The sequence below is a fragment of the Sardina pilchardus genome, chromosome 23 (genome assembly GCF_963854185.1).
Source record: "Sardina pilchardus chromosome 23, fSarPil1.1, whole genome shotgun sequence".
Taxonomy (NCBI): domain Eukaryota; kingdom Metazoa; phylum Chordata; class Actinopteri; order Clupeiformes; family Clupeidae; genus Sardina; species Sardina pilchardus.
The window spans coordinates 18,905,649-18,930,193 of NC_085016.1; the positions used below are offsets into that span (position 1 = coordinate 18,905,649).

Here is a 24,545-nt window from a genome sequence, read left to right on the forward strand (position 1 = left end):
TTATTTAAAAAATATCATGTACAAGTATGTAAATGAGGCATCATACACTTAAATGTACGCAATAGCCAAATTATCAATGTTTGGCCTGTACCTTATGGGTAAATACAGTAAGAAACAGCCTAGGCTGAGCCTAACCTATATATTTTCTAGGATCTTACACCCTGTAGATATGATTTAGTATGTGCTATGACGAGTCTCACCTTCTTCCACAACATTGGACAATGCATCTCTCTATAGTATTTGCATTGTATTGTAATGCATTGATTCTCAATGAACACCCATGTAGCTTTAGGTTAGTGTAACCCAAAATTGTCCCATGTTGACATTAATTTTTATATTCAGCATAGCCAGATCTTTCACAAAAAGTTTGTTGGGTTGATAGAGGTGCACTTTAAGGCCCCCAAGTCCAAGGCTATAAATGTATGCACATTTTGCATATTTCATTAGATAATGGTTCATCTACATGAATGTATAAAGTATTTCAGAAAACTTGCAATACAAAAAAGTATTATCTTACAGTGAGTAATCATCTGAGGAATTTTTGTGGGAATATCTATTTGTTAAAATGTTTACCCTATTCACCCCATAATATATTCGTACATAGACTTATAATGGGGCATAAAGAGGGTGATAAAACACAAACAGCAGCTTATTGACCGGGTTGGCCACCCAGGTTGTGATCCTGGGACATCCTAGATTTTATTTTTGTATGACAACCTTTTACAGCAGCCCATGTCTGATTTCCCTAAAATAGGGGGTTTTGCCCCCTGGGTAAATCCCGTTTGGCAGGTGTCCTGACTGTCTATAAGGCAAGTGTGTTACATCACTCTAGCAACCTCTAGGGTGCTGTCAGTCCGCGTTCCCAAACAAAGTTTACATCGGGATTGTTTTCATTTCTATGCTGGATGGATATAGAAGATTTTTTGAAACCCCAACTGTTCCGCTGAGTCCACAAAGCTAGAGGAATTAGAGGGCTACTTTTTTCTGTTTTAAAAATATGTCACGGTCAATTGGATTGAAACCAACGTGAGCTTGTTGGAAAAGACAAGGAAGTAAAATCTTCGGAATTCCACCAACTTCACCTGTCCATGTCCAATCATTGCTGATGAAGACTAGTGGCGGATGTCTACTGGAGAATAAGGAATCCAGAAAAGTATTGTCACATCTGTCGAAACGTTGGCTACTCTGTCTCTTTTAGTTTCCTTCGTGTTGGTTACATTGTTACTGGAACTTTCCCGTGTTTTGTGTTCTACAGACTGTATCTCCATTGACTGATAAGACACACATAGTTATCAACAAGTGGTTGTGTTGCATTGTGATCTACAACAATAGAAACTTTGGACCATCACTCCTGAGTTTCTTATGGTCACTTCTGTGGCTTAGCTTCCGCTTTCATAAACCTGACCGCTTGGATAGTAATGAGATAGCATTGTTGGACCCGCGTGTATCCTACTTTACCTACCTCTCCACGGTTTCAGGCACTGAGGACTGAGTTCAAATTTTCAAAACTATTTTCCCAATAGCCAACAGTGTGCAACGTTAGGTGAGTCAACACAATCATTTTCGAGGCTGATTTCACCTCGTCAGTGACACCTGTTGCTATTCCGTGAGCGTCAGGTAGCTGCTAGTGAGAAGCCTACACGACTGAAACTGGTGTTATAAGTTTACTCATGTAGATTCTAAACACGTTGTAAGGATATCGCATGTGAACGGCGACATGAAAGTAACCGTGAATTTCGGAAGAACTCGCGTAGTTGTTCCATGCAAGGATGGCTGGTTTGTACGGGATCTTATGGAACAGGCTACCCAAAGATACAGGAAGATTGCCGAACAGGTAAGTTCTTATCCACCAAACTCTTTACCGTCTATTGCACAGTAAAATGTTTTTTAATTGTGTGATATCTTCAACATTTGCTCTGTTATTTTGTAACCTTATGTTATATTCCGACAGCAATTCAAATGTTAAAAGTCGCCTGTACACCTGCAATGGGGCGTGGCTACCGGTTTGAGAGGTGTTTGATTATATCTAGTCTATGCAATGTTAGCCTTGTTGCTAGGCCTATTAAGGACTTCTTTACGGTGCAGTATTAAAGCAGCAGCATAATATACTGTAAGTCAAACGCTCAGTTGTTTGTAATTGTCAGTGGAGTAGCATTTAATGGAACATTTGGTGTCAGACTGCTGTGGCAATGCGTTGCACTAATGCTTTCCTCAGGTAGGCTAACTTGCACACTGTAGCTTTGTGAGGATTTCATTGCTATGGAAGAGGTCAACCTGAACAAAAAATCTGCCTTTGTTGAAATCAAAAATCCCTGATCCCCCTGTTTTTTTTTTCAAGGCCCACGAGATGCCATGAAAGTAATGAGATCTTAAGGCTGCACACGGCTGTTCTGTTTGTGGGCCCCTATTGCGGCCATCTATCTACAATAGTCTACAATTCAGCAAAAATATTTGAACGATTTTTAAAGTCCACAAAGGAAATAAAGCATATATCTGATTTAGTAGCTGTTTTCTTTATCAGGAGAGTCATTCCTGTGAATGATATTTGACAGGGTTATAGAAATGAAAAGGATGATTTGGTTTATTGAAAGATTTCATCTGCTGACACCACAGGGAAATTAGTGCCTGAACTCGTATCCTGAGTCAGCTGGTAGTTATATGAATACTTATTAAATGCAAGTTTTTAATTTAGATATATAATCTGGCTGGAGAGTTTCTGAAATACCTCATTCCCCTCCACAGTCTTTATGCAAATAAGGCCGAGGAATAAACCTCAATCTACTTTCTGCTCCCACAATGGAATATAAATGGTATCCAAGAATAGAAATATTATGTCTTTCAGTAGGATGCATTTCACATTCCTAGCTTTTTAATGGTGTATGCATGACTCCGTTTGCAAGCACTTTTGCACACCTCTTTTGCGGGGACAGGTGCGTTGGAATAGGTTACCCAGTAATACTTAAAAGGGAGAATCCGTGCACACTGTCCATTACGCATGCAACATTTATTCACATTCACAACGTTTCGGTCATAGACCTTCCTCAGGTGAAATTCAAGCATTCAAGTTTCCCAAGCATGGTGCATTCAAAAGCCACTTCACTCATATCAAATCATATTCACAATGATCATGTTTGAGTATAGTTTGTCTCAGAAGTAAATACACAGAGGTGTGTGTGTGTGTGCGTGTATAATATATATATATATATATATATTTATATATGCATATGTTTTCTCTCTCCAGACCTCTCCACAATGAAGTATGTCTGAAACGTTCCTGAATTTTTAGAATCTTGACTGAGCACTCACTCAACGTCATTCAAAAGTCTTCACTTCGTTTAGTTTCGCTCTCTCCCTTCTCCTAACTTTTTAGCAGCCGTCTCATTACCTATCTGTGCCGCTGCTGCCGCTGCTGCTACTGCTGCTGTGCGGCGCTATCCCCTTACACGACTCTGTTAGAGTTAGACCTCCTCCAGCTCACTGAGTGGGCCCTCAGTATTCCGTCTCTGGAGTCCTGTGCGGTGCCAGCGAGCGTGCTGGTGCTGGTGCTGGTGCTGTGGCGCTGACGCACACTGTATGCGGGCACCGCTCCGTGATGAATATACTGATGCGAAGGCCCTGATGGATAGCTCCATATCGCTGCAACCAGGTGGACGGTGGGCTCTGATGAGCCCGCCTCGGTCTGCGCGTCAGCCTGTCAGCTCGTTGATGGCGGCTTTGTTCCGGAGTGTTCCGCGCCTGTGACTGATGGACGTTATCGGCCTGCGTTTGGCCCCAGCGAGGCCGCTGATGTATGAGGTGGTGCCAGCTGTTACGGATGGATGGTGCCCACTCCACGCTGGCAGCTCTATCAGACTCTGTCTCTCAGGGATATTCGTCTGGCTTGGGGAGCTCTGAGTGTCTGCGTGTGTGTGTGTGTGTGTGTGTGTGTGTTTGTGTGTTTGTGTGTGTGTGTGTGTGTGTGTGTGTTAGTGTATTTCTATGTTTGTGTGTGTGTGTGTGTGTGTGTGTGTGTGTGTGCGTTTTTATGTTTGTGTGTTTCTCTGTTTGTGTGTGTGTGTGTGTGTGTGTGTGTGTGTGTGGGGCTGTGTATGTGGGTCCCCAATTCACTCAGTGCTGTGTCCCCAGAACTGTGGCTTCTAATCTCCAAATACTTGCCTGCACCCTTCAGACGTGTGTGTTCCTGGAAGATCGATAGTTTTGTCCCCATGACTGGTGCGTTTCCATGGAATTTGATTAATGCGAGGCCCATGCCCATCTGCTTGCCATTTTGGCTATTGTTCGTCTCATGGACCATTATTTACATATGGGAGGACAAGTCACTTATCTTGACTTCCATATGGAGGCCCAAGTGTAGTCGGTTGGCTTATTGTCATTTCCAATGGCTTTTAGATGAGACAATAGAGAAGTGCTGTTGTTTGTAATTAGTAGGAGAACCATCAAATAGGATATCAGACAATGGGGAAGGTTTTGTTTGTCATTAGTGTAAGAGTCACCCAGTGGGGTATTTGTGTCAGTGATATTTCGAGAGATTTGTTTGTAATTGATGGCCTGTATAATCGTTGGCAGGCATCCATATTGTACTCAAAGTCCATGACACATATCCCCCTTGAGATTTACTTTAGGCTTTTACATGACTTTGACAGCCTGTGGGCTAGTCATGATCTATCTACATGATGTGCATACACAAATGAGCTTATTGAAAATATCTTTCATTGAATTTATTTGTGTTGCATTATACATGTATACAGGCCTATGTGCTATATGTTTTCAATGAGTTTAAAAGGACTCAGTAGTGCTTAGAGGTCAGAGTTTGGCCACTTTTCCGGAAGGTTCTTTGAACCTGCACATTTGAGAGAGATGATGAAATGGGCCTCACGACTTCGAGGACCGCTCTCATTTATGCGCTTTCCCACTCTTCCCGGTGGACTTTCAACACTCCAGTGCAACAGCTACACCTTTTCAAAGGCTTCCCAAACACTGCGGAAAGCTGCCTCCTCCTCCTCGCAGATACAGTGAAGAGCTGCTAATTACCTCACGTCTTTGGCACCGTCTGAAGTCTCAATAGCTCTCACTCTCTCCGCCGGGTTTCTCTCTTGTCATTAATGTTTTTGTCACCCTAATCCCTGAGCATTTCCTCGCTGAAGTGTAATGGAGTGTTTCAAGGATTATGGTGTGTGTGTGTGTGTGTGTGTGTGTGTGTGTGTGTTTGTGGCGCCAATGCCCTGAATATAGTGTGAGGCGCTATACTAATAGTTTGCTCTCGGCATGCTCGAGTGGCGTTGTTGGTCCTCTTGAGGAATGCAATCACTTTTAAAGGAGACCTAATCATCTCATTACCAAAGAGATGAATATAGCCCCGTAACCTAATGCTTGGAAAGCATGTAGGAGGAGTTATTCTAAAACTACTTGTAGAATTGTAGAGATTCTCTACCGCTGTAATATTCTTGCCTTTCTTCTTGATTTATGAAACTGTGTTGTGGTAGTTTGTCATGTGCTTTTTGGTCGGTTCCTTTCTTCCTTTATTACAGTTTAGCATAACTGGACACGCGTCCCAGTAGCCTCATTAACTTAAAAGTGCTTTGGACGGAGGCCTAAATGCAAATGTGCACAACAGAGGCATTGCTGGGGCAATATTTGGGACGGCAGCCAGTTGTGTCATATTTCAGACATATTGAAGCTCCTCTTAATATTTCTGATGGCCTTTTAAGTACAGCTATCTGTCTATGTAGAAGTCGTTATTTCCATTCTTCTGCTGGTATTCGTTTGGAGTCCTCCCTTATGGAGTGTCTTGTTGTGCCTTATGGCAGTGTCAGAGAGGAGCTTGCTGTGTGTGAGCCACTGTCTGACTGAGACACACAAAAAAAACAGACTCAGTCTTATCTCCAGTTTCCCATGTTGGCATACTGGTTTTGCATCTACAGATCCTCTGACAGCCCAGATGGTGCTGTGCTGAATTGGCGACAAAAGAGGCTGAGATCACTTAATGTTTGGCCCAGTGCCAAGGGAGGAGAAGGAGAACCACCCCATAACAGTCACCATTAGCAATAACAAGCCTTGTGCACTTTGAACTTTGGACTTTGAACTGTGTTCTAGACAGCATGGGGGGATTGGGCTGCACCCTGTCTGAGGTAGCTAGTATCACAGGCCAGTTGCATTAAAATGATCAATGAGTCATCTGAGAAATCTCTTCTTGTGCCATCACACACCGTTATTAATGCTGAGATGTGGGTTCAGCTGAAATGCATGCTGTTGTTTTGGAAGATATTAACCGCAATTTTTTTTTTTTGCATTTTACATCACTTATGCTGTCAACAAACACCCAGAAGCAAATGTTTATTTCATTTGGATCAATTTTGATTCTTTAAAACAGAATTTTCCCAGAAACCTGGTGTAATATTGAGAGATTTGAACAACTGAGGATGTTTTTGAAAAGCAAAGGTTACCACATCAGCCAGTGCATCATCACTGCAGTGTTAGCTAAGGTTATGGTGATTCAGTATTTATTGATATTTGGCTTCTGCTAGGGGCCTGCTTTTTGCTTTCTCACCACGCAAGCACTGCCCTAAATGGTGTGTGTGTGTGTGTGTGCGTGTGTGTGGATTCTGTCACATGTAACACTGAGTGTGTTTGTGTGTGTGTAGATCCTGTCACATGTAGCTGAGTGTGTACGCATGGTAGATCCTGTCACATGTAACTGAGTGCGTACATGTGTGTGTTCTCTGTCTAATTGTCATAGCTGTGTACATCTCTCAGAGCGCGATGCTTTTGTGCCCAGTTTGTCATGCGGCGCTTTTTCCTCCCCTCCTGTGAAGCTTTGCATGCCGGGGTAGCTCCAGGCTGCTGGAGCAGAACTGAAAACACTCTCAAACACTCTGTCTCTGTTTCTCCGCTGGCAGTTGGAGCGCAGCGCTGCTATGTAAGCATTTCTCCAGGCCAGCTGAGCAACCACAAAGTGTGTGTTGCTCTGGAGAATGGCGCTAAAGACTGAAGCAGCCTTTTGGGAACACGACGGACCGACTGACATTTTTTGTGTTTCCCTTACCCCTCGCTTTGACACAAGAAGATTACAATTCCTCACAAAATGCTAGTTCTGCATGTTTTAGGACCACGGTGTTGGCTCCTGTGCACGTCGTTGTGTAAGCTGTAAACATGCAGTAGAGTGCAAAAGGTTGCCTCATGATCGTCTCATGAGGCATAGATCTCCCTTAGGTACCACATCCGTTTTGTTTACGAAGCCATCATGGCAACAAGACTCACGCAATGAGGTCATCATGGAATGTGATGGCACACCCCTCTCGTGACCAGAGCACCACATCACTCCACGTGTGGTCATACCACCCACAGATACTCGCCCTGTGTGTGATGTCACTGCTGAATCTTACATAGGCCTGTTCCCAGACTGCTCCTGTTTCACTCAAACCTGTTACATGTTTCCGGGAGAGTACAAGGGCGGCAACAGCTTTGGTAATTTTAGTGGTACTTTAGAGTCACTGCAGCATCCTGTATGAGCCTCAGTCCATCTTTGTCATCTATTTCCCAGAGTGCTTTGCTTCGCTCTAAACCAGTTCTGGGTGAATACACACACATGCTCCACTGGCTTTACCTGTTTTTGAAACCTGCTGGTATTTCAGCTATGCCAAGGACTTCGAGTGAACTATGAAACGTGGAAGAGGGTGTGATATGGATAGGCCTACACTCATTGTGACATGAGTGTGTGGTTCTCTCCCCCCACACCCCTCCAGTCATGCAGTGTGTTTTTGGCCCGAGGGGGAACAACAGCACTTCACGGTTAACACTACAAGCATTCCACACTGTCTGTCCTTGAATTGGATTCCACCAGAGTTCATAGCCTGGTGACAATTGGAACTTTTTTAGTAAACATTAACACCCATTCTACTACTACAGTTACACATGAGAGCGCACAGACTTGAATTCTGTCCTTGTCTTTTAAAAAGAAAAATATGTGTGATTTATATGACATACAGGAATCTCTGTGAGAGAGAGAGAGAGAGAGAGAGAGAGAGAGAGAGAGAGAGAGAGAGAGAGAGAGAGAGAGAGAGAGAGAGAGAGAGAGAGAGAGAGAGAGAGAGAGAGAGAGAGAGAGAGAGAGAGAGAGAGAGAGAGAGAGAGAGAGAGAGAGAGAGAGAGAGAGAGAGAGAGAGAGAGAGAGAGAGAGAGAGAGAGAGAGAGAGAGAGAGAGAGAGAGAGAGAGAGAGAGAGAGAGAGAGAGAGAGAGAGAGAGAGAGATAGACGGGGGACTGATAAAGAGAGACCAAGAGATCAAGTTGAAGACAGGGAGGACATTGGCCCTGTGCCAGAGAGTGACATTCCAACCCTGCTGGCTGTTTGTTTGAGAGCAGTGCTGTTTGCTCAGCCCAATGCCCCTGCCATTGTACAGCTCAGACAGTGGGGTTGATTTAGCAACGGGTCTCTACATAGATACACCAAAGAAGAACAATCTGCTCCTTTGTTGAATTTTTCACAGAAACAAATTAATTTATTCATTTTATTTTAATCATGGTGTTCAGTTGTGTATTATTCATTCATTGGTGCATAGCAACAGGCTACCGTCCTCATCTCAGTTTCCTGAGTGGTGTTGTAATTTTCCTTTTGACATCAGGTAGTCACAGAATGCCAATCATAGTTTAGGATTCCATGCGTGTAAACCACACAAAGCCAAAACTGTGTCTAGTACTCACTGGGTGTCTTGACAGTGAAATATTTATTGTACAATCACTGTCCCAAGTTGCCTTTTGACATAGATCTCAGTTTCCATATCTAAACAAAATGGTAAACATTTACTCAATGGTAAACTTTTCTTCTCATAAACGTTTCGATAGTTTACTCTGTAGAGATTTACTCCACATGAATTGCTGCTTGTGTAAATCACAGGTCCCTCATTGTGAGGAGAAATAGGAAGTCAGTATTGTGGACCATTTCTCCCTCTGCATTGTTGATGTAGTCTGTTAGCTTTCTCAGAACCCCCAAGCCGATAAGGGAAACTGTCTCTTTACCCGTCCACCCCCACCCCAGCCCAGAACAATAGCCGGAATGCTTCATATGGATTCCGTGCGGGGCTGCAATCAAGGCGCACTGGAAGGCGGAGCGCTTGAGGAATGCTGTGTGTGTGTGTGTGTGTGTGTGTGTGTGTTCCTGACCCTCCTGAAGTGGAACGGCCGGAGAGGAAACCCACACCCAGCCCCACCGCACCTGTGGAGCCTCCACGGCTCGTCAGCGTCGGTCGCTGGAAAAGCCCAGCGTCCCGCGCGGCTGATCTGAGCACAGTTACTGCGCGCCGCCGAAGTAGCGGATTGCATTGCACTCCAGCTGTCACGCTGTAATAAATCTGTGCCAGTTGATATCTCCATCCCCTTCATTCGGAAGTGCATTGTGCTGCACTTCCCTTTTTTATGACTGCTATACAAGCACTGTATTGTTAGAGTGAAATAATGCAACAGTTACATGGTATTGCTCACCACCGTTTCTGAGTCCTCTTTAGAGACCGTCTGATGTTAGATAACATATTCGACAACATGCCGTCATGTCTTTTTTTCTTCTCTTGAAATAAATTTGAGCTGAATCTGTCAGGTTGTCTCATTGAGTGAAATGTAATAGACAGTGATGTGCAGCTCCGTGATATTGCCTAATTTTGACTTCAACTTTTGGTATGTGAAGGCAGTCTTTGAACGGATTTGTGCTTGTCTCTGTCCTGCTTTAAAAAAAATGCTCCTTTAGTTCAGTAGACAGTCATGTTTTACAAGCACAAAAAAACCCTACAATTAATTGTCTGAGTAGTTTTGTGTGTGGTCGATGAAAAAAGGGGAAATCTCAGACGTCTTGCGTCGTTGTCTCCCCACAGGATGGGGAGGTGCGCGTGCGGACACACCACGTGGAGTACGCCGACGGGGGGATCCTGGACCCAGATGACATGCTGACTGACCTGGTGGAGGACCGCGACAAGGTAAGCCTTGAGGCCACCGCTTTTCTTTCCTGAGTTTCTAACAGCGCTTTCCTGTCGCTCGTCTGGTAGAGACAGAGCTAACTACGCCAAGGTCACGGGTGCAGTTCCCTGGAAGTTCAAGCACATTTCAAAATATTACATGTCCTCACTGCTTCAGGGTTGTCGAACAGCCAGACATCAACGAAAATCAGTAATACAAGTGGTCCCTCTGTGAAGCATTTGCAGTTACAGTATGACGTAATGGTTTTTACTGCTGTGTTTATGTTGTGCTACATGATAAGGAAGTTTGGATTTATTTAGCCTACAGAGGACATTACCACCTCCGCCCTCTCTCTCTTTCTCTTTCTTTCTCTACCTCTCTCTCTCTCTCTTTCTTTCTTTCTCTCTCTCCCCCTCTTTCTCTCCCTCCATGAGATCGTTGAGTTTGTTGGCATGCAAGGCGTTCTAAATGGCATGTCATATTTAGCCACCTTTACAGGAGTTTGGGTCTCTTTACACTCGCACTTCACAGGCTGCTGTTATCAAGCTTAAACAGGGCTTGTTTTATTAGAGGCAGAAGGAACACTTCCCTCCCCACCCACCTTTTCAAACCATGCTTGGCTGAAAGTGTGTTGTTTTTGTCGTGTGTCTGTGTGTGTGTGTGTGTGTCTGTGAGAGGGAGACAGAGAGAGAGCGAGAGAATAAGAGAGGGAGAGGATGAGTGAGAGTGATTATACAAACATCACTGGAACACGTATGAATTTATTTTCAAATGGTTGGTTTGCATAGACCGTGGTTTGATCAACCAGTATCATTGTTTTTCCAATAGCATGATTTGCCTTTTCCATGAATGGATGCTGATAACAGATCGGAAGATGGAGTTCAACCAATGTAATGCAGCACAGGTCAATGACTTCTAATGTCTGCAGCACTAAACCAGCCTCATCTAATCAAGTTTCAAAAGATTTTGTTTTATTCTCTCCTAAATCTTACATTGACTCATTTTATATGACATTTTCAGTTTTTCATTCAACCCATATTGGCTTTTTCAAGTTGAGTTGTTTTACAGGTTCTAGTTGAATGGAATGAGTGTTTATGTATAGAATAATGCACATTTTCACATGAAGAAAAAAAGTCTGGGTTTTGCACACTTGAGAAGCTTGTGATCCATTTCAATTCAGGGTGCATTGTTCGGAAGTTGTGGTGACTATTTCATGGTTCTCTAAAAACCTCTCATGCTTTGAAATCTTCAAAGGCCAACATTAAGAAGAAAGTTTGAAAAGAACTCCATTATATTTCTATATCTCACTGACTCCTCTCCTCATATGACTCTGTCTTTCTTTCTTTCTTTCTTTCTTTCTTTCTTTCTTTCTCTCTCTCTCTTTGTTTGCGTCTCTCTCTCCTTCTTTCTCTCTCGTCCCCACACTCATGCACACATGCTCACATGCATGTTCTGAATCATTCTCATCTCTCTTTTTGTCTCTTTCTCACACATACACATGGACATTTGCAAATGCACAAACAAACAAACAAACAAGCATGCAAGCAAGCGAGCAAACAAACACAGCTTGCTGGTACCGCTGAAGGTTTACATTTGTGCATGTAGGACTGCTCACTGCTTTGGGTTGAACTGAATCTGCCCCACTTCCTTTGAAGGCCACTTATTCTCAGCCCTTCTCTTTTGATATAATGTATTCTTATGATGTGCTAATAGATTGCATTGCATACATATTCATAACTGCGGGAGCATAAAAAGTGATAAATTACCAACACTTAGTCAGCAAGAGCTGCATAAAAATTGTAATGGAATATTCATACACTGCTGTGCAGTGCAATTAGAGTTGATGTTTAAATTTGGCAAACTTATTTGTCTCCCCTCATACCAAGCTGGAATTTTATACCAGAAATATAATGTGTCTCATACATGAACATTATTTTATCTTCTTTATTGTTTGTCAGTCAGACTGTCAAGTGCAAAATGGAGATTAAAGGGAATGTATGCTTTGTCCCCCTCTAGAGTTACATTTTGGTATGAGCAAATATGCTGGGCTGTGTTTGTGTGTGCATGTGTGTGTGTGCGTGTCAGAGAAGGTTTCCATAAGACTACAGGTGGAGCTCCATGATCTGTAGCCTTATCAAGCAAAGGAACAAGCAACAGTAACAGCACTACATTTTGGTGAACAGTTTTTCATTTATTCAAGTTTGTTTAGTCTCTTTTGTGCTGCTAAGATATGGCATCATCTCTTTGTCTCACAACAGCCTTCTTCTTCTTCTTCTCCATCTCCTTCTCCTCCTCTCTCTCTCTTTCCCCTGCTGATGTAAATCACAAGCCTTAATCAAATCATCTTCTCTCTATCCTTCTGTGTAATCTGGGAAGGCTTTCTCCGCCGCGGTCCCCGCTGTTAGCAGTGCATGCTAATCAGGGCTAATGTGCCTTGCGCAGTAGAGAGAGGAGACATGAGGGTCCAGTGAGACCTGCGTGTTGCTGTGTGCTCCCCCCCCCCCCCGACACACACGCACTTCCCCATCCTGCCCCCGCCCACCTCCAACCCCCTTCAGCTTGATAAGGGCGAGGTTACCGTGGAGATGAGATCAGATTACTGCCCCAGCCCCAGGTCAGGGGCCCATTAACCCCCCCCCCCCTCCACCCCCTACACACATACACACCCCACCTGCCCCCAACCTTAGCCTCCACCTAAATAAGGAGTGATTGTGATTGGCCGTCCCCACGGAGCCAGCTCATGCATATTCAGCCGTGGGTGGGGGTGATGAATGAGACTGATGCGGGGAGTCGTCGTATCAGTTGCCCCCGACGACCTGCGCGGGGGGTGGAGGATGGAGAGTGGGGGCTATCTGCTGCTAAATCACCTCGAGAGGCCAAACGAGGGGCCTCCCGCTTAGTCAATTAAGCACTTCATCTATTCTTCCTCCTCGCTTTCCTCCACTCCTCCTCCTCCTCCTCCTCCTCCTCCTCCTCTCTTCCTGCAGCTGTTTCTGCCCAGGACCCACAGTGCTCAGAGACAGCAGGAGATTGGCATGTGTACAGGGAGGGGGAGTGGGGGGAGATGGAGGTGGGGTGTGAGTGTGTGTGTGTGTGTGTGTGTGTGTGTGTATGTGTATGTGTGTGGGGGGATTGAACGAGTGTTGTTTTAAATTGTGGGATCGAATGAGTATATAGACAGATCGCCAAGACCAAAGCCAGCCGCTTGGTGTGTGTGTGTGTGTGTGTGTGTCTCTGTGCGTGCGTTGGTCCAGTGTTGTGTTCTGTTTGCTCTGTGGGATTAGGAGTCTTGCCCAGACGGGGGGCTGATGCGCTCAGCCTTCCTGCTGCCCATCCTGGCTGCCTTACTCAAGTGCTGCTCGTGGTCAGGGATTGTGGACTGGGATCACGGAGTGTGAACTGAGGTTGTGTTTGTGTTTGCTTTTTGTTTAGTGTGTGCGCGTATGTGTGTGTGCGTATGTGTGTGTGCGTACGGTTTGTGTGTGCGCGCGCGTATGCGTGTGTGCATATGTGTGTGTGTATGTATGTGTATGTATGTGTGTATGTATGTGTGGGATAAAACCCAGTAGGCTACCTATGTTGAGCAGCATTGTTCCCTCTGTGCCCTGTCTATCATATCTTATTTTCACATTCGTATATATATATAAACAGCTATGATTATATACATTACTGCGTGCTACAGCCTATACTTTTACAGCCCCCGCTGTGAGTGTGTGCGTGTGTGAATGTGGATGTGCATACGTTACCATCTACCCTTGCAAATAGTGAAAATGTCCAGTGAATATACTGTAATGTGCTAGACTGCATGGATCTCACTTTCGTTCACTCTTTCTCACTCTCTCTCTCGCTCTCTCTCTTTCTCTCTCTTTCTCTCTTTCTCTCTCTCTTTTTCTTCTTCCCCCTCCCCCCTCTCTCCCTGGTCTGATGTCTATAATCAGTCCGTATCCTTGATGAACACTGACAACGCTAAAGTGCTTGAGCCACTCATGAGGCGGCCACAGTGTGTGCGGACTGATGAACAACTTCAGCCCCCAACACACTCACACACTCACACTCACTCACTCTCTCTCACACACACACACACACTCACTCACTCACTCACACACACACATACACACACACAGACAAATCTCCCTCTCCCCTCCTGCGCCCAGAACCCAACCACTTAACAGCAGGAGTCTAGAGACCCCCCCTCCCTCATCCCCATCACTCCATCTCCCTCCACCACACCTGCATTTACCTGCCATTCACCTGAGCTTCACTGTCATCACCTACCACAAGCCTCCAGCCATTATGCACATACGTAGGTACCGACTCCCCCCTCCATGTGAACATCCTGACAACCCCCCCATTCCACAAAGGGTCCCTTACAGGCAAGCATGCAGGGGAGCCGAGGGGCGCGCGACTCCTTTCAGTCGATTGTGCTTCACCAGAGGTCCATTTTGCCTCTGAATGCCACATTGGCTGCGTGCTCGGCGCTGGCGCCAGAGTTACTTAGCGGAGAGGTTTTTATAGCTGTCGTCGGTGTGTAATTACCATCAGAGATGTCAAACTCGGGGGGAAGTGATGTTGACGTCTTGCATAATGCATGCCGTATATCCGTACGACTGCCTCCCCAACAGTGCTGCTTCCACAGGAGTTCTGATCGCTAACCTGGTCATGGACCTGTATAGGGAGTGTCCATAAGACGCTCTGGACATTATGTTCCGTTTCATGATGACCTTCCAAGGAGAATTGTAGCGATGTACTTTGCGTAGCCCTTTTAACATTTACATCCAAGAACATAAAAGCCTGGACAACACGATGACCAGCCAAGCACTTGAGGCCATGAATAGAAATGGAAACAAAGTGCTTTTGTTTCACCATGTATGTTTGCATTGCATTCTGAATGCACCTCATGTCAGCAAACATTTGCACAAATGTTGAAAGGACACTTGAACATGCCTCTTTGCATGTCTTTTATAAGCGTGTTTGATTATAGCTGTTATAGATTACAGCATCTAGCTTTGAGGCAGCGCTGTGTCATTATGCTTTTTTTTGATCATAACGGTTTACTTTTGGCCCATTTTACTTCTTCCATGAGTGGACCAGCGTTTAACTTCAATCATAAATCACTTTCACATTTCATTTACACCTTACAATTACCACAGGGTATGGAGTCGAGCGTAAGAAGCCCCAGAGTTCCTGGAAGCTAACGTGTAATCAGCAGTTGCCGCGTAACCGTATTCCTAGATTTCTTTGGGATCTAAGGCTTACGGTGAACGCTTGACATCTCGCTGGACATTTTGATTGGCCGTTACGACTACAGGTCGCTGGCCTCTTGCGTGGCATGCACAGTGTTCTTTCCACAGAAATGAGAGAACACCAGCTATTTCCAAGGGCTGCTTGTAAAGGCTGTGGCAAAAGAGGTTTGTTTGAAGTCAAACAAGTTTCAAGAAAGTCTGAGGTATAATAACAACTCATCGGTGAGAATGAGTGCAACATGTGTCATAGGTCTCATTGGTTTATTGGGGTGCCAAATCATCAGGTTCTCCTGTGTGGTAGCAGCTGTTTTCAAAAACCCTGTTACCTTTTCTAGACATGCCACCCTGGTAGAATCTAACCAATTTGATTGGTCATATTGCCTGACTTGTGTCTGGGAAAAAGCTTTTGTTGTTTGACACTAATGATAGTTGACTTTCAGTTGAAAGTTGAACAAAGTTCAACTCAAATCACCTTGCCACTCCCAACTGCACCCTGGCAGGAAGCTTTCGTTACCATCTATTCCAAGCCCTGGCAAACGGGCGGAAATCTTTCCCGTCTGCCTCCACTACTGCTTGTTAGTGTGATTGGTTGTCTTGCGGTGGCAGGAGTGTTCCTGGGCTCTGACCTTTAGTTTTCTGTCCCACGGACCAGCTATGGCGACCGAACGAGGGGCTGACTCCGCAACAGCTTGGGCCCAGATCGGGGGCAAATAAGCTGGACTCTGGTCCAGACAAGCTGCTGTTTGTCCCTCCACCAGGCTTTCAGTCCAGAGTCTGTGTGGGTAGTAGTGTAAAAAATTCAAGCATTACTTGTTATTCAAGACTAGCAAAAAAAAGAAAACCAACCCTACAAGCATTTGAGGTGGAAGCTAACTTTTCCCCCATAACTTCCACCCCTGCTCTTGTAAACTTTGTGAATGTTTTTTTTTTTGTATTCTCTCTCTCCCTTCCTCTCTATACTTTTTGCATTTATGTAATATCCAGTGAGCAACTGATGATGGTTGCTGAATAACCACTGATTGCAATAAAGGAAGAAGTTCAAGAGCAGTGGCGCGCTGATTGACTAATGTTAGCGCCTTTCAGCTAATGCAGGGCTATATTGGGTTTGGTTCCCTGCGCAGAAGTTACCCGATTTGATTGGTAATGATACGTCTGATTGGGTCTATTCTGCGGATGTGTCAGTCAAGAGACTAGCTCACAATGGGAATCTATTTTAAAATGCTGTCATTTTGTACTTCTTATTTTTAGCCCTATTTTTATGCAGCAGCAGAGAGGAGTTTTGGGGGGAAAGATTTAACACTGTTGCAGTGATGAATCTCAGTGGGAAACTTGGGCTTAGTGTTAGAGGTAAGTGTGCATTTGCTGGAGTTACACTGGACTTAGCAAACTTTAATGATAAAAAAACAGATGAATGAGCAAAAATATAATCATTGTGCTTCTATGTGTGAAAACCCAAGGGTGTCTTATATTGAAGTCAGTGTGATCATCTTAAAGCTGCTTTGCTGACAGATTTACTGGACATATGCTCCGCTTAGTAACTGTGAGCTTATTGGTTGGTATATTTAATCATTGTAAACTGCCTAAAATGTGGCTCTGCGGAAGCTTTATAGGTGTTCAATCATACTTTAAATGACTAGCCCAACTCTAGGTTCTCCGTCTCTTAACTGGACGCACACTCACACATGTCGTCCGCAGCGCATTTCCATTCTTCTTCTCCTCCCCCCATCCATTCTCTATCCCTCATTCCGCATTGATTGCCCGAAACAGCGGGGACGCTGTGTCTACTCCCGAGAACAAAGCGCCTGATGCGAGCGGGGCGACGTTAGTCTCCGCACGACCGCTCTCGAAACCGCTCCCCTCCCCGCGGCGGGCAGGGAGGCTCTCGTAATCAGATAATCAGCACTGGTCATTATTCCGCACTTCAAAATGCCAGCCATTTCCCTCTTTCTTGCTCAGCACGACGGCTTGTTCCTGTAATTGTGCCGCCACTGGTGTGAGGCTTTGAACCTCCGATGGAGACGTCGTCATTTCGACTGTTTTGTGGATAATAAAAGTGAACGACGGTGTTATTAAAGACCCCCGACTGTGGACGGGCCTTTGATGGACCACACACGGCTCCCTGGGCTGACCTGGGCCATGAGTCAGAGTGGTACTGCTCAGTCTAGCTTTTCAAGTTTTATTCAACGGTTTTGTGTTTTTGTCTTGTCAAGCTCTACAGGATTTGGTCGATTGTTCACGTTCGATTCCATTTTTGAGCTATTCCATTTTTTTTTTTTTTTTTTTTTTAACTGCCGTTTGATACAGGGATTCTGTTCAGCCGGCTTGCGGTTTGAACTAGTGACTCTGACTTACAAGAGGTTGCCTCAGGCAGCGTCGTATCTGTTGCGTTATGTGTGTGTTTTTTATGTTTTGTAGTTATGAGCGCTGTTGTCTTGGTTTCCTCCTTTGTGCTTTTTCTCCCCGTGCTCCGTGAGATATCCGCAGAGCTCATCCCAGTTATGGGACCTCAATGTTCCAAGTTGAGCGCTGTGGGCCAAAAAGATGGATTCGCCAGCCTCGCTGTTTTTATAGCGCGTGTTTTGTTTGATGGGTTCCTCGTCGCTGTTTTCTCATAACGGCGGACAGGAACATCCATCCATCTTCCCTTCCATTCTGACCAGTGACTGCCGCTCCATCTCGTTCTCTCTCTCTCTCTCTCTCTCCCTCTCCCCCCCTCTCCCTCCCCCTTTCCCTCCCCCTCCCTTCCCATCCTCATTTCCCCCCTTTCCATCAACACAGTCTCCTGCACCATTCTTTATGAGTTTTCCTCCCACATGAGGGCAGAAATGCAGAGTGAAGGTGGAGAGGAGGAGGAGGTGGTGGTGGTGGTGGAGGTGGAGGAGCGGAGAGGAGCGGACGATAGGGATGGAGGTGAAATGAGGCTTTGCTCAAGCTCTGTTCCAAGGCTCTGTCTTCCCCATGTGACACTTGATGCATGTAGCCGGTGTTTTTAATACTCTCCTAGCCCCTCTCTCGGGCCGTTCGTTGTGAGCCGCTGTCTGTTGCCGTGCTTTATAGATCTGTTTGTTGCCAAAAGATTACGGTCGTTCACAGTTCACCAAGTCCAGTCCAGGCTTAAACGTTCTGTGTTAGACAGCCGGCACGTCCATATATTATTTACCCCGTCTGAACCCTTACTGTGTGAAGTACATCCTCTTTTGTGATTTCACACAAACACGCGCAAGTGTTGTAAGGTTGTTGTTGTTTTTTTGTAGCTCTGGCATTCAGTGTCAAGACTATCAATGTCTTCCGACGAGACCGAGCGCAAGCGATCCTCTTCACACGGCGAATGCCTGGCCTTCACGGCCGCCCACGGAGCCTCTAGATGGTAATAATGTAACAGGCGGGTGACGCGAACGGAGGAGAGATTTCTCATCTCATGGACACAACAGCCCGTGGAGACCCCAAACCATCTGTTCATCCAGTTGCTGTGACAGCAAAAGCCCAAAGCCAACAATGGCCCCCATGCATAAGAGCTCAGTGATTTTAAAAGGTTACTCAATTTTCTATTTTTCACCCTCCCTTCCGTCATGCCGACATTAAGATGGCAGGGAGGCAGGGGGGCTTCTTTTTCAAAGCCCCTTTTTTCTGAACCGTGTCGGATGTGCAATAAGTGTTGATAGTCGCTCTTGAACTCTTGTCTGCGGGGCACACATGCAAGAGAGTCAGACGGTGCCCCCAGGATGGGGAAGGAGGCAGATAGTGCCGTGGCGCTGTTACTGCTGCTACTGCTGCTATTGCTGCTGCTTGGCCAGCAAGATGTGGGCTGAGTGCAACACATAGTGGCATTTAGTGTCTGTCTGATACTCGCTGAGCCACCAGCAAGCCCCTGGCAGTGCAGGCGGGTGGTGTGCTGTTCAGAGGAGACTGGCTCAATGTTTGGGGAAGGGAGGGGTGAGTGAGTAAGTGTGTGTGTGTGTGTGTGAGAGAGAGAGAGAGAGAGAGAGCGTGCGCGTGTGCGTGCGTGTGTGGTTAGTGCAGTGAGGTGTGTGTTTGTGTGTGTGTGGTCAAATCGGAGCGAAAATGTCACAATGTGGCACAATCACTTAATTAGTTTATTTAGCTTCCACCTCGTATCCTCAGCTGTGTCCTCATTTCTCCAATCAATTTCATATCACACAGCAATTTAACAGGCCTGAGTGTGCGCACGTGTGTGTGTGTGTGTGTGTCTGCGCGTGTTTGTCTGTGTAGTGTCTGTGTAGTGTCTGTGTGTGTGTCAGTGTGTGTGTCTGTGTGTGTCTGTGTGTGTCTGTGTGTGTCTGTGTGTGTCTGTGTGTGTCTGTGTGTGTCTGTGTGTGTCTGTGTGTGTCTGTGTGTGTCAGTGTGTGTCAGTGTGTGTCAGTGTGTGTCAGTGTGTGTCAGTGTGTGTCAGTGTGTGTCAGTGTGTGTCAGTGTGTGTGTGTCTGTGTGTGTCTGTGTGTGTCTGTGTGTGTCTGTGTGTGTCTGTGTGTGTCTGTGTGTGTCTGTGTGTGTCTGTGTGTGTGTGTGTGTGTGTGTGTGTGTGTGTGTGTCAGTGTGTCCCTGTCACTCCGTGTCCCAAACCTGTCCCCTCGGATCTACTAATACCTTCCATCAGTACCTAGGCACACGTCCCCGTCCAGTGAGGCCCAGTCAGGCTTCACTCCCTCGGACCAGCTCAGTGGGGGGGGGGGAGGTGTGCGGTGGGTGGCTTTGGTGGCGGGTTAACCTCCAGCACGGCTGATCCTCGCCAAGTGGAAACCGTTTCACACCCTTTCAGCCGCAATTAAGAATGCACTGGGCTGCACCTGCGTCCGGCGCCTCTCGTCCAATCGCTGACCGGTCCTCGTCATCGTTATTATCATCATCAATTTGCACAGGCGGCCGCAGCACTAATTAATTGTCTTAACGAATGGGCTACACTTGATTAGATGGTAATGCATCTGAATAGCCCACTTAAAATGCTTTGCTGGAACCAAAAAAAATAGAGAAAGTGATTAAAAGAATTTTGACACACCGCCCTGGCACACACACACACACACCCACACCCACACACATACCCACCCACATACACCCACACAAATGACTTGTCACATGTTGTCGTTATACTGTTCGCCAGTGTGATGGTGGCTCAGAGTCTGTCTGGCTTCTAATTACATGTCTGGATGCATTAGCAAGGACAAACGTCATTTTAGCCCCTCTATACTTCTTTTTTTTTAAAACATAAAACCTTTCATTAAAATGAAATGGTGTCTCGGTGACAGTGTGCGCAGCGCAGCAGAACAGCAAATGAGTTTCATTTCCTCCATGTACGGAGGGACGCTAACATGCTCCGTATACTTCTCTCTCTGGATAAAACTGAAGTGCGCACAGTACATTTCTGCCTCATGGAGAACGCTTGTGGGAGTTGGAGTGAGAAATTGTAAGAAGTGTAAGTTATGGAGGTGCAGAGAGAGAGAGAGAGCGAGAGAGAGAGGGAGAGAGAGAGGGAAAGAGAGAGAGAGAGAGAGAGCGAGAGAAAGAGAGAGCGAAAGAGAGGTAGTAAGTAAAAAGAGAAGAGTTTGAAGAAACGATTGGAAAAAAGAGAAGATGACGAGTGGAGAGAGATGGCGGAAACGCCGAGCATGAGGAGCAAAAGAAAGAAAGGGAGGGTATGACAGAGTGACAGGGAAATGGAGGAAAGAGCGAAAGACGCAGACAGAGGCGGAGAGAGTGAGCGAGCGAGAGTGAGCGAAAAAGAGAGGGAGAGAGTGAGTGAGCAAGGGAGAGAGAGTGAGTGAGCGAGAGAGGGAGAGAGAGGGAGAGAGAGGGAGAGAGAGGGAGAGAGAGGGAGAGAGAGGGAGTGAGCAAGAGAGAGGGAGAGAAAGAGAGGGAGAGAGTGCAAGAGAGAGAGAGAGAGGGAGAGAAACATGGCGCCCTGCGGCCCCCGATTGGCACTTGTCAGTGCGCCGGCTCCAGTGGGTTCCGCCTCGTTAGGCCCTCTGAGACGCCTGATTAAAAGCTCTCACCTCTCATCGCCGTCCCGAGGGCCCACACTCCTCCTCCTCCTCCTCCACCTCCTCCTCTCCTTTCGCTCTCATCCCTCTCTCATCCCTCTCTCTCTGGGTGTCTCCCGGGGGCAGGCAGAGGAGGGCTGCTGCACACACTGGCCCTGGTGTATAGAGAGTGCTTAATGTGGTGGCGTGGATTTCAAAACGCCACGGGCCAGTGGTCTGACTGGTGCTGCTGACCCATGTGTCACACTATTTGTACAAGTGTGTGTGTGTGTGTGTGTGTGTGTTTGTGAGTGTGAGTGTGTGTTTGTATGTGTATGTTTGTATTAACCTTTGTATTTCCTGTTGCTGTTGAGTCATATTAATTTGATTTCATGCGGAGTGTTAAAAATACTGGCTTGTACAAGCAGTTTTTGCAGAGAGCTATGAGAGAAATGTAAATATAATGTAAATTAGCGCTGCACAAATAGGAAGCTCAGTAATGCAGGACTTACTTTGTGAACAGGTGATAATGAATATGGTATTAGATAATCAGTGTAAAACCGCTGAGGTAACCAGATGTTCTATTATCGCTATGCATATGCATGTATTTTTGTGTATGTCTGTGTGTGTATATGAGTGTGTGTTTTTGTGTGTGTGTGTTAGTGTTTGTTTGTTTGTTTGTATGTTGTATATGAGAGAAAGGTAGCAAGAGAGAGTCAGAGTGAGAGAGGGAGGATATTATTGTTGTCGACTATACAGTACAGTATGTGTATTATTAGGGTTTGCTTGAAGAGCTCGCAGATGGTTATTCTGGGGTTATTGTGTACGTGTTCTGCTGCCTGTTCCTGTGTTCAGTGGGTTGTGTGCGGTACGGTGCTGGTGCGGTGCTGGTGGCGGTGAGGTATCGGTGCTGCCGTGTTCAGGGAGGTGAGGCTGGTATTACATTGCTGCTGCTGCTGCTGCTGCTGCAGCTCGTGCTGCTCCGGTGCCAGTGGGAACGAGCCGGTAATGGGGGTGGCACTGGTCTCCATGGTAACACGGAGAGTGTTCACTTGGAAACCAAGACGTCAAAAACTCCAGGTTCACTGCTAATGACACTGAGCAGTCTCCTTCTCTACCTCTCTTGCTCTCTCTCTCTCTCTCTCTCTCTCTCTCTCTCTCTCTCTCTCTCTCTCTCTCGCGCGTCTCCGTCTGTCTCCCTCTTCTGCCCAGTCCCCCCTCTCTCTCACTTTCATGCGATCTGTCCATCCTTCTGTTACTCGTTTGCCTATCTTTACATCCTGTCTTTTTCTCTCCTTCATTTTCGTACACTTAAACTCATAATGCTCAGTACTATGACCATATATGTTGCAATATTTGAAGTGGTTTTTCCAACAAAACAAGAACTTGTGAGATTTGTCAATATAATATGATATAATATATATATTCTAGAATAATATAATTTTCACTCGAAAGATATTTAAGTCAAGTGGGAAAAACGTCTCTATAAGCAAATAATGGAAAAATAAGCATGTATCGCCTTGATTAAGGGCCATTCACAAGAACGATAACTATAACGATAACTACAGTATAAACAAATATCATTCTCGTTAAAATAGATGACTATGTTCTCACATAAACTATAATGATAACAACATGAAGAATGATATCGTTGGTGGTCATTTTTAGAGCGATTTTGAGAAGGATAAAAAGCTAACAGCCAATCAGAGCCCATCGCATTTTAGCCATCACATTTTTTTTTAAGTATATATTTTTGGGCTTTTTGCCTTTATTCATATAGGACAGTACAGAGAGACAGGAAGCAAGTGGGTGAGAGAGATGGGATTGGATCGGGAAATGACCGCAGGTCGGAATCGAACCTGGGTCCCCGTGTAGGTGATAATGCCCCTTTAAGGTTATTTATCTTACATTTTCAATTCTTGGATAGTTATGAAGCCCTTGACCTGTGGCTTTGTGGCATGTGTGTGATAGTTGCTAAGCTGGAGGTCAGTGGGCATGTTTTTGGGTAGTGATGTTTTTGTTTTCGAATATGTCTCTCGTCTAGTCTCTTGTCAGCGTTGAGGGGGGTGGCTGTTTGTGGAGATTAGAGGCCTTAACCCGTGTTGCCCGTGTCTGCACCATGCTTAGTACGGTCTGTGTGGGCCACTCTGGAGAGCACCGTGATGTGAAATTTAGTTGCTTATTTAGACACACACACACACACACACACACACACAGTGACACACACAGTTTAACTACTTTATTTATGTCCGCAATTCATAATAAATGTACAAAAGGACATAAATGTTACAGATGCAGAACATTGCTAAGGCATGATCCACCAATGTGAGCATGATGACAATTCAAACAGCAGATTTTATGGATACACACAACACCTTCTTCTCCATATATGGCGACTCCCAATAATGGAGGATATTGAGCAGTATTTGGCAATTTGCTTTGCCCTTGCTTTTGTAAAGCCAACTATCCTGAGACCCCTAATGACAAGCCTATGCACGTGGCCCAGGCTGCCAAAGATGAGCACCAGATATTGACACTTGTAGCCAAGGCTAGTTATTGTCTGTACAAGAGGGTGATATTTTACTAGCTTTGTTAAGTAAGCCTCCTCTAGACAAGAATCAAAACAGCAGCCTACTTCCAGGATGAACACATCCCTATTGTACTCATCAATGACTACAATATCAGGCCTGGTGGCACTTAACTCAGAGAACACTGACATTTAAACTGATTTTTCTCGTGCAGTCTCTTTGTGTCCAGGGTTTCTCTGAAGGCCCTTTCTTTCGCCTGGAAAGTAATCCACTGTTGATCTGTAAGTTGTTTGTTGTAGGCAGTAAAATCCACAGGTTGGGGATCTTCTCCCGCCAGATGTTGCACAGGTGTCGGGTCATAGCCACGCCACTTTTGTTTGTAGATCCTACCGCTTGATAAGGCTTGTTTGTGCGCTGTTTTGATGGTCGACAGTAAACACATTGTCAAGACCGTTCTCCAAAGCATTACGCATCTGTTTGCATTAACGATGGCAATTACAACGGGTGTGCGGGCTGGATTTAGGACAGTTTAGAGGGACTCTCCCTGCTCCCCTACTCCCAACTCGGCATGGACGCCTGTCGCCTGACACACGGCGACACACACTGACACACACTGTGTGTGTGTGGTGAGAGAAAGAGTATGAGGGAGGTGGGGGTGTTTTATGTGTCTGTTGGCGTCTTATCGGCTGAAGAGTAACCCTAACCAATGCAAACATTACACAGATTAGTGTGTGACCTGGGCCTGAGTGGCTAAGTAACCCAGTGACCTCAAAAATAGTGACCACTCCCTGTGTGTGTGTGTGTGTGTGTATCTTGCCCTTTGTGTGTGTGTGCGTGTGTGAGTTTTATATGTGTGAAGTC

The 24,545-nt window shown here is 45.6% G+C and overlaps 1 protein-coding gene across 1 annotated transcript in view; it reads left to right on the forward strand.

Moving 5' to 3' along the window:
* The first annotated feature begins 821 nt into the window (after window positions 1-821).
* Window positions 822-24,545, forward strand: part of pard3ba (par-3 family cell polarity regulator beta a) — a 165,748-nt gene continuing 142,024 nt past the window's right edge. Inside the window, exons 1-2 of the mRNA XM_062527538.1 lie at window positions 822-1,834; window positions 9,860-9,961. Coding sequence (XP_062383522.1) covers window positions 1,718-1,834; window positions 9,860-9,961 — 219 coding nt within the window. The 5' untranslated portion in view covers window positions 822-1,717. The remainder of the gene's footprint in view (window positions 1,835-9,859; window positions 9,962-24,545) is intronic.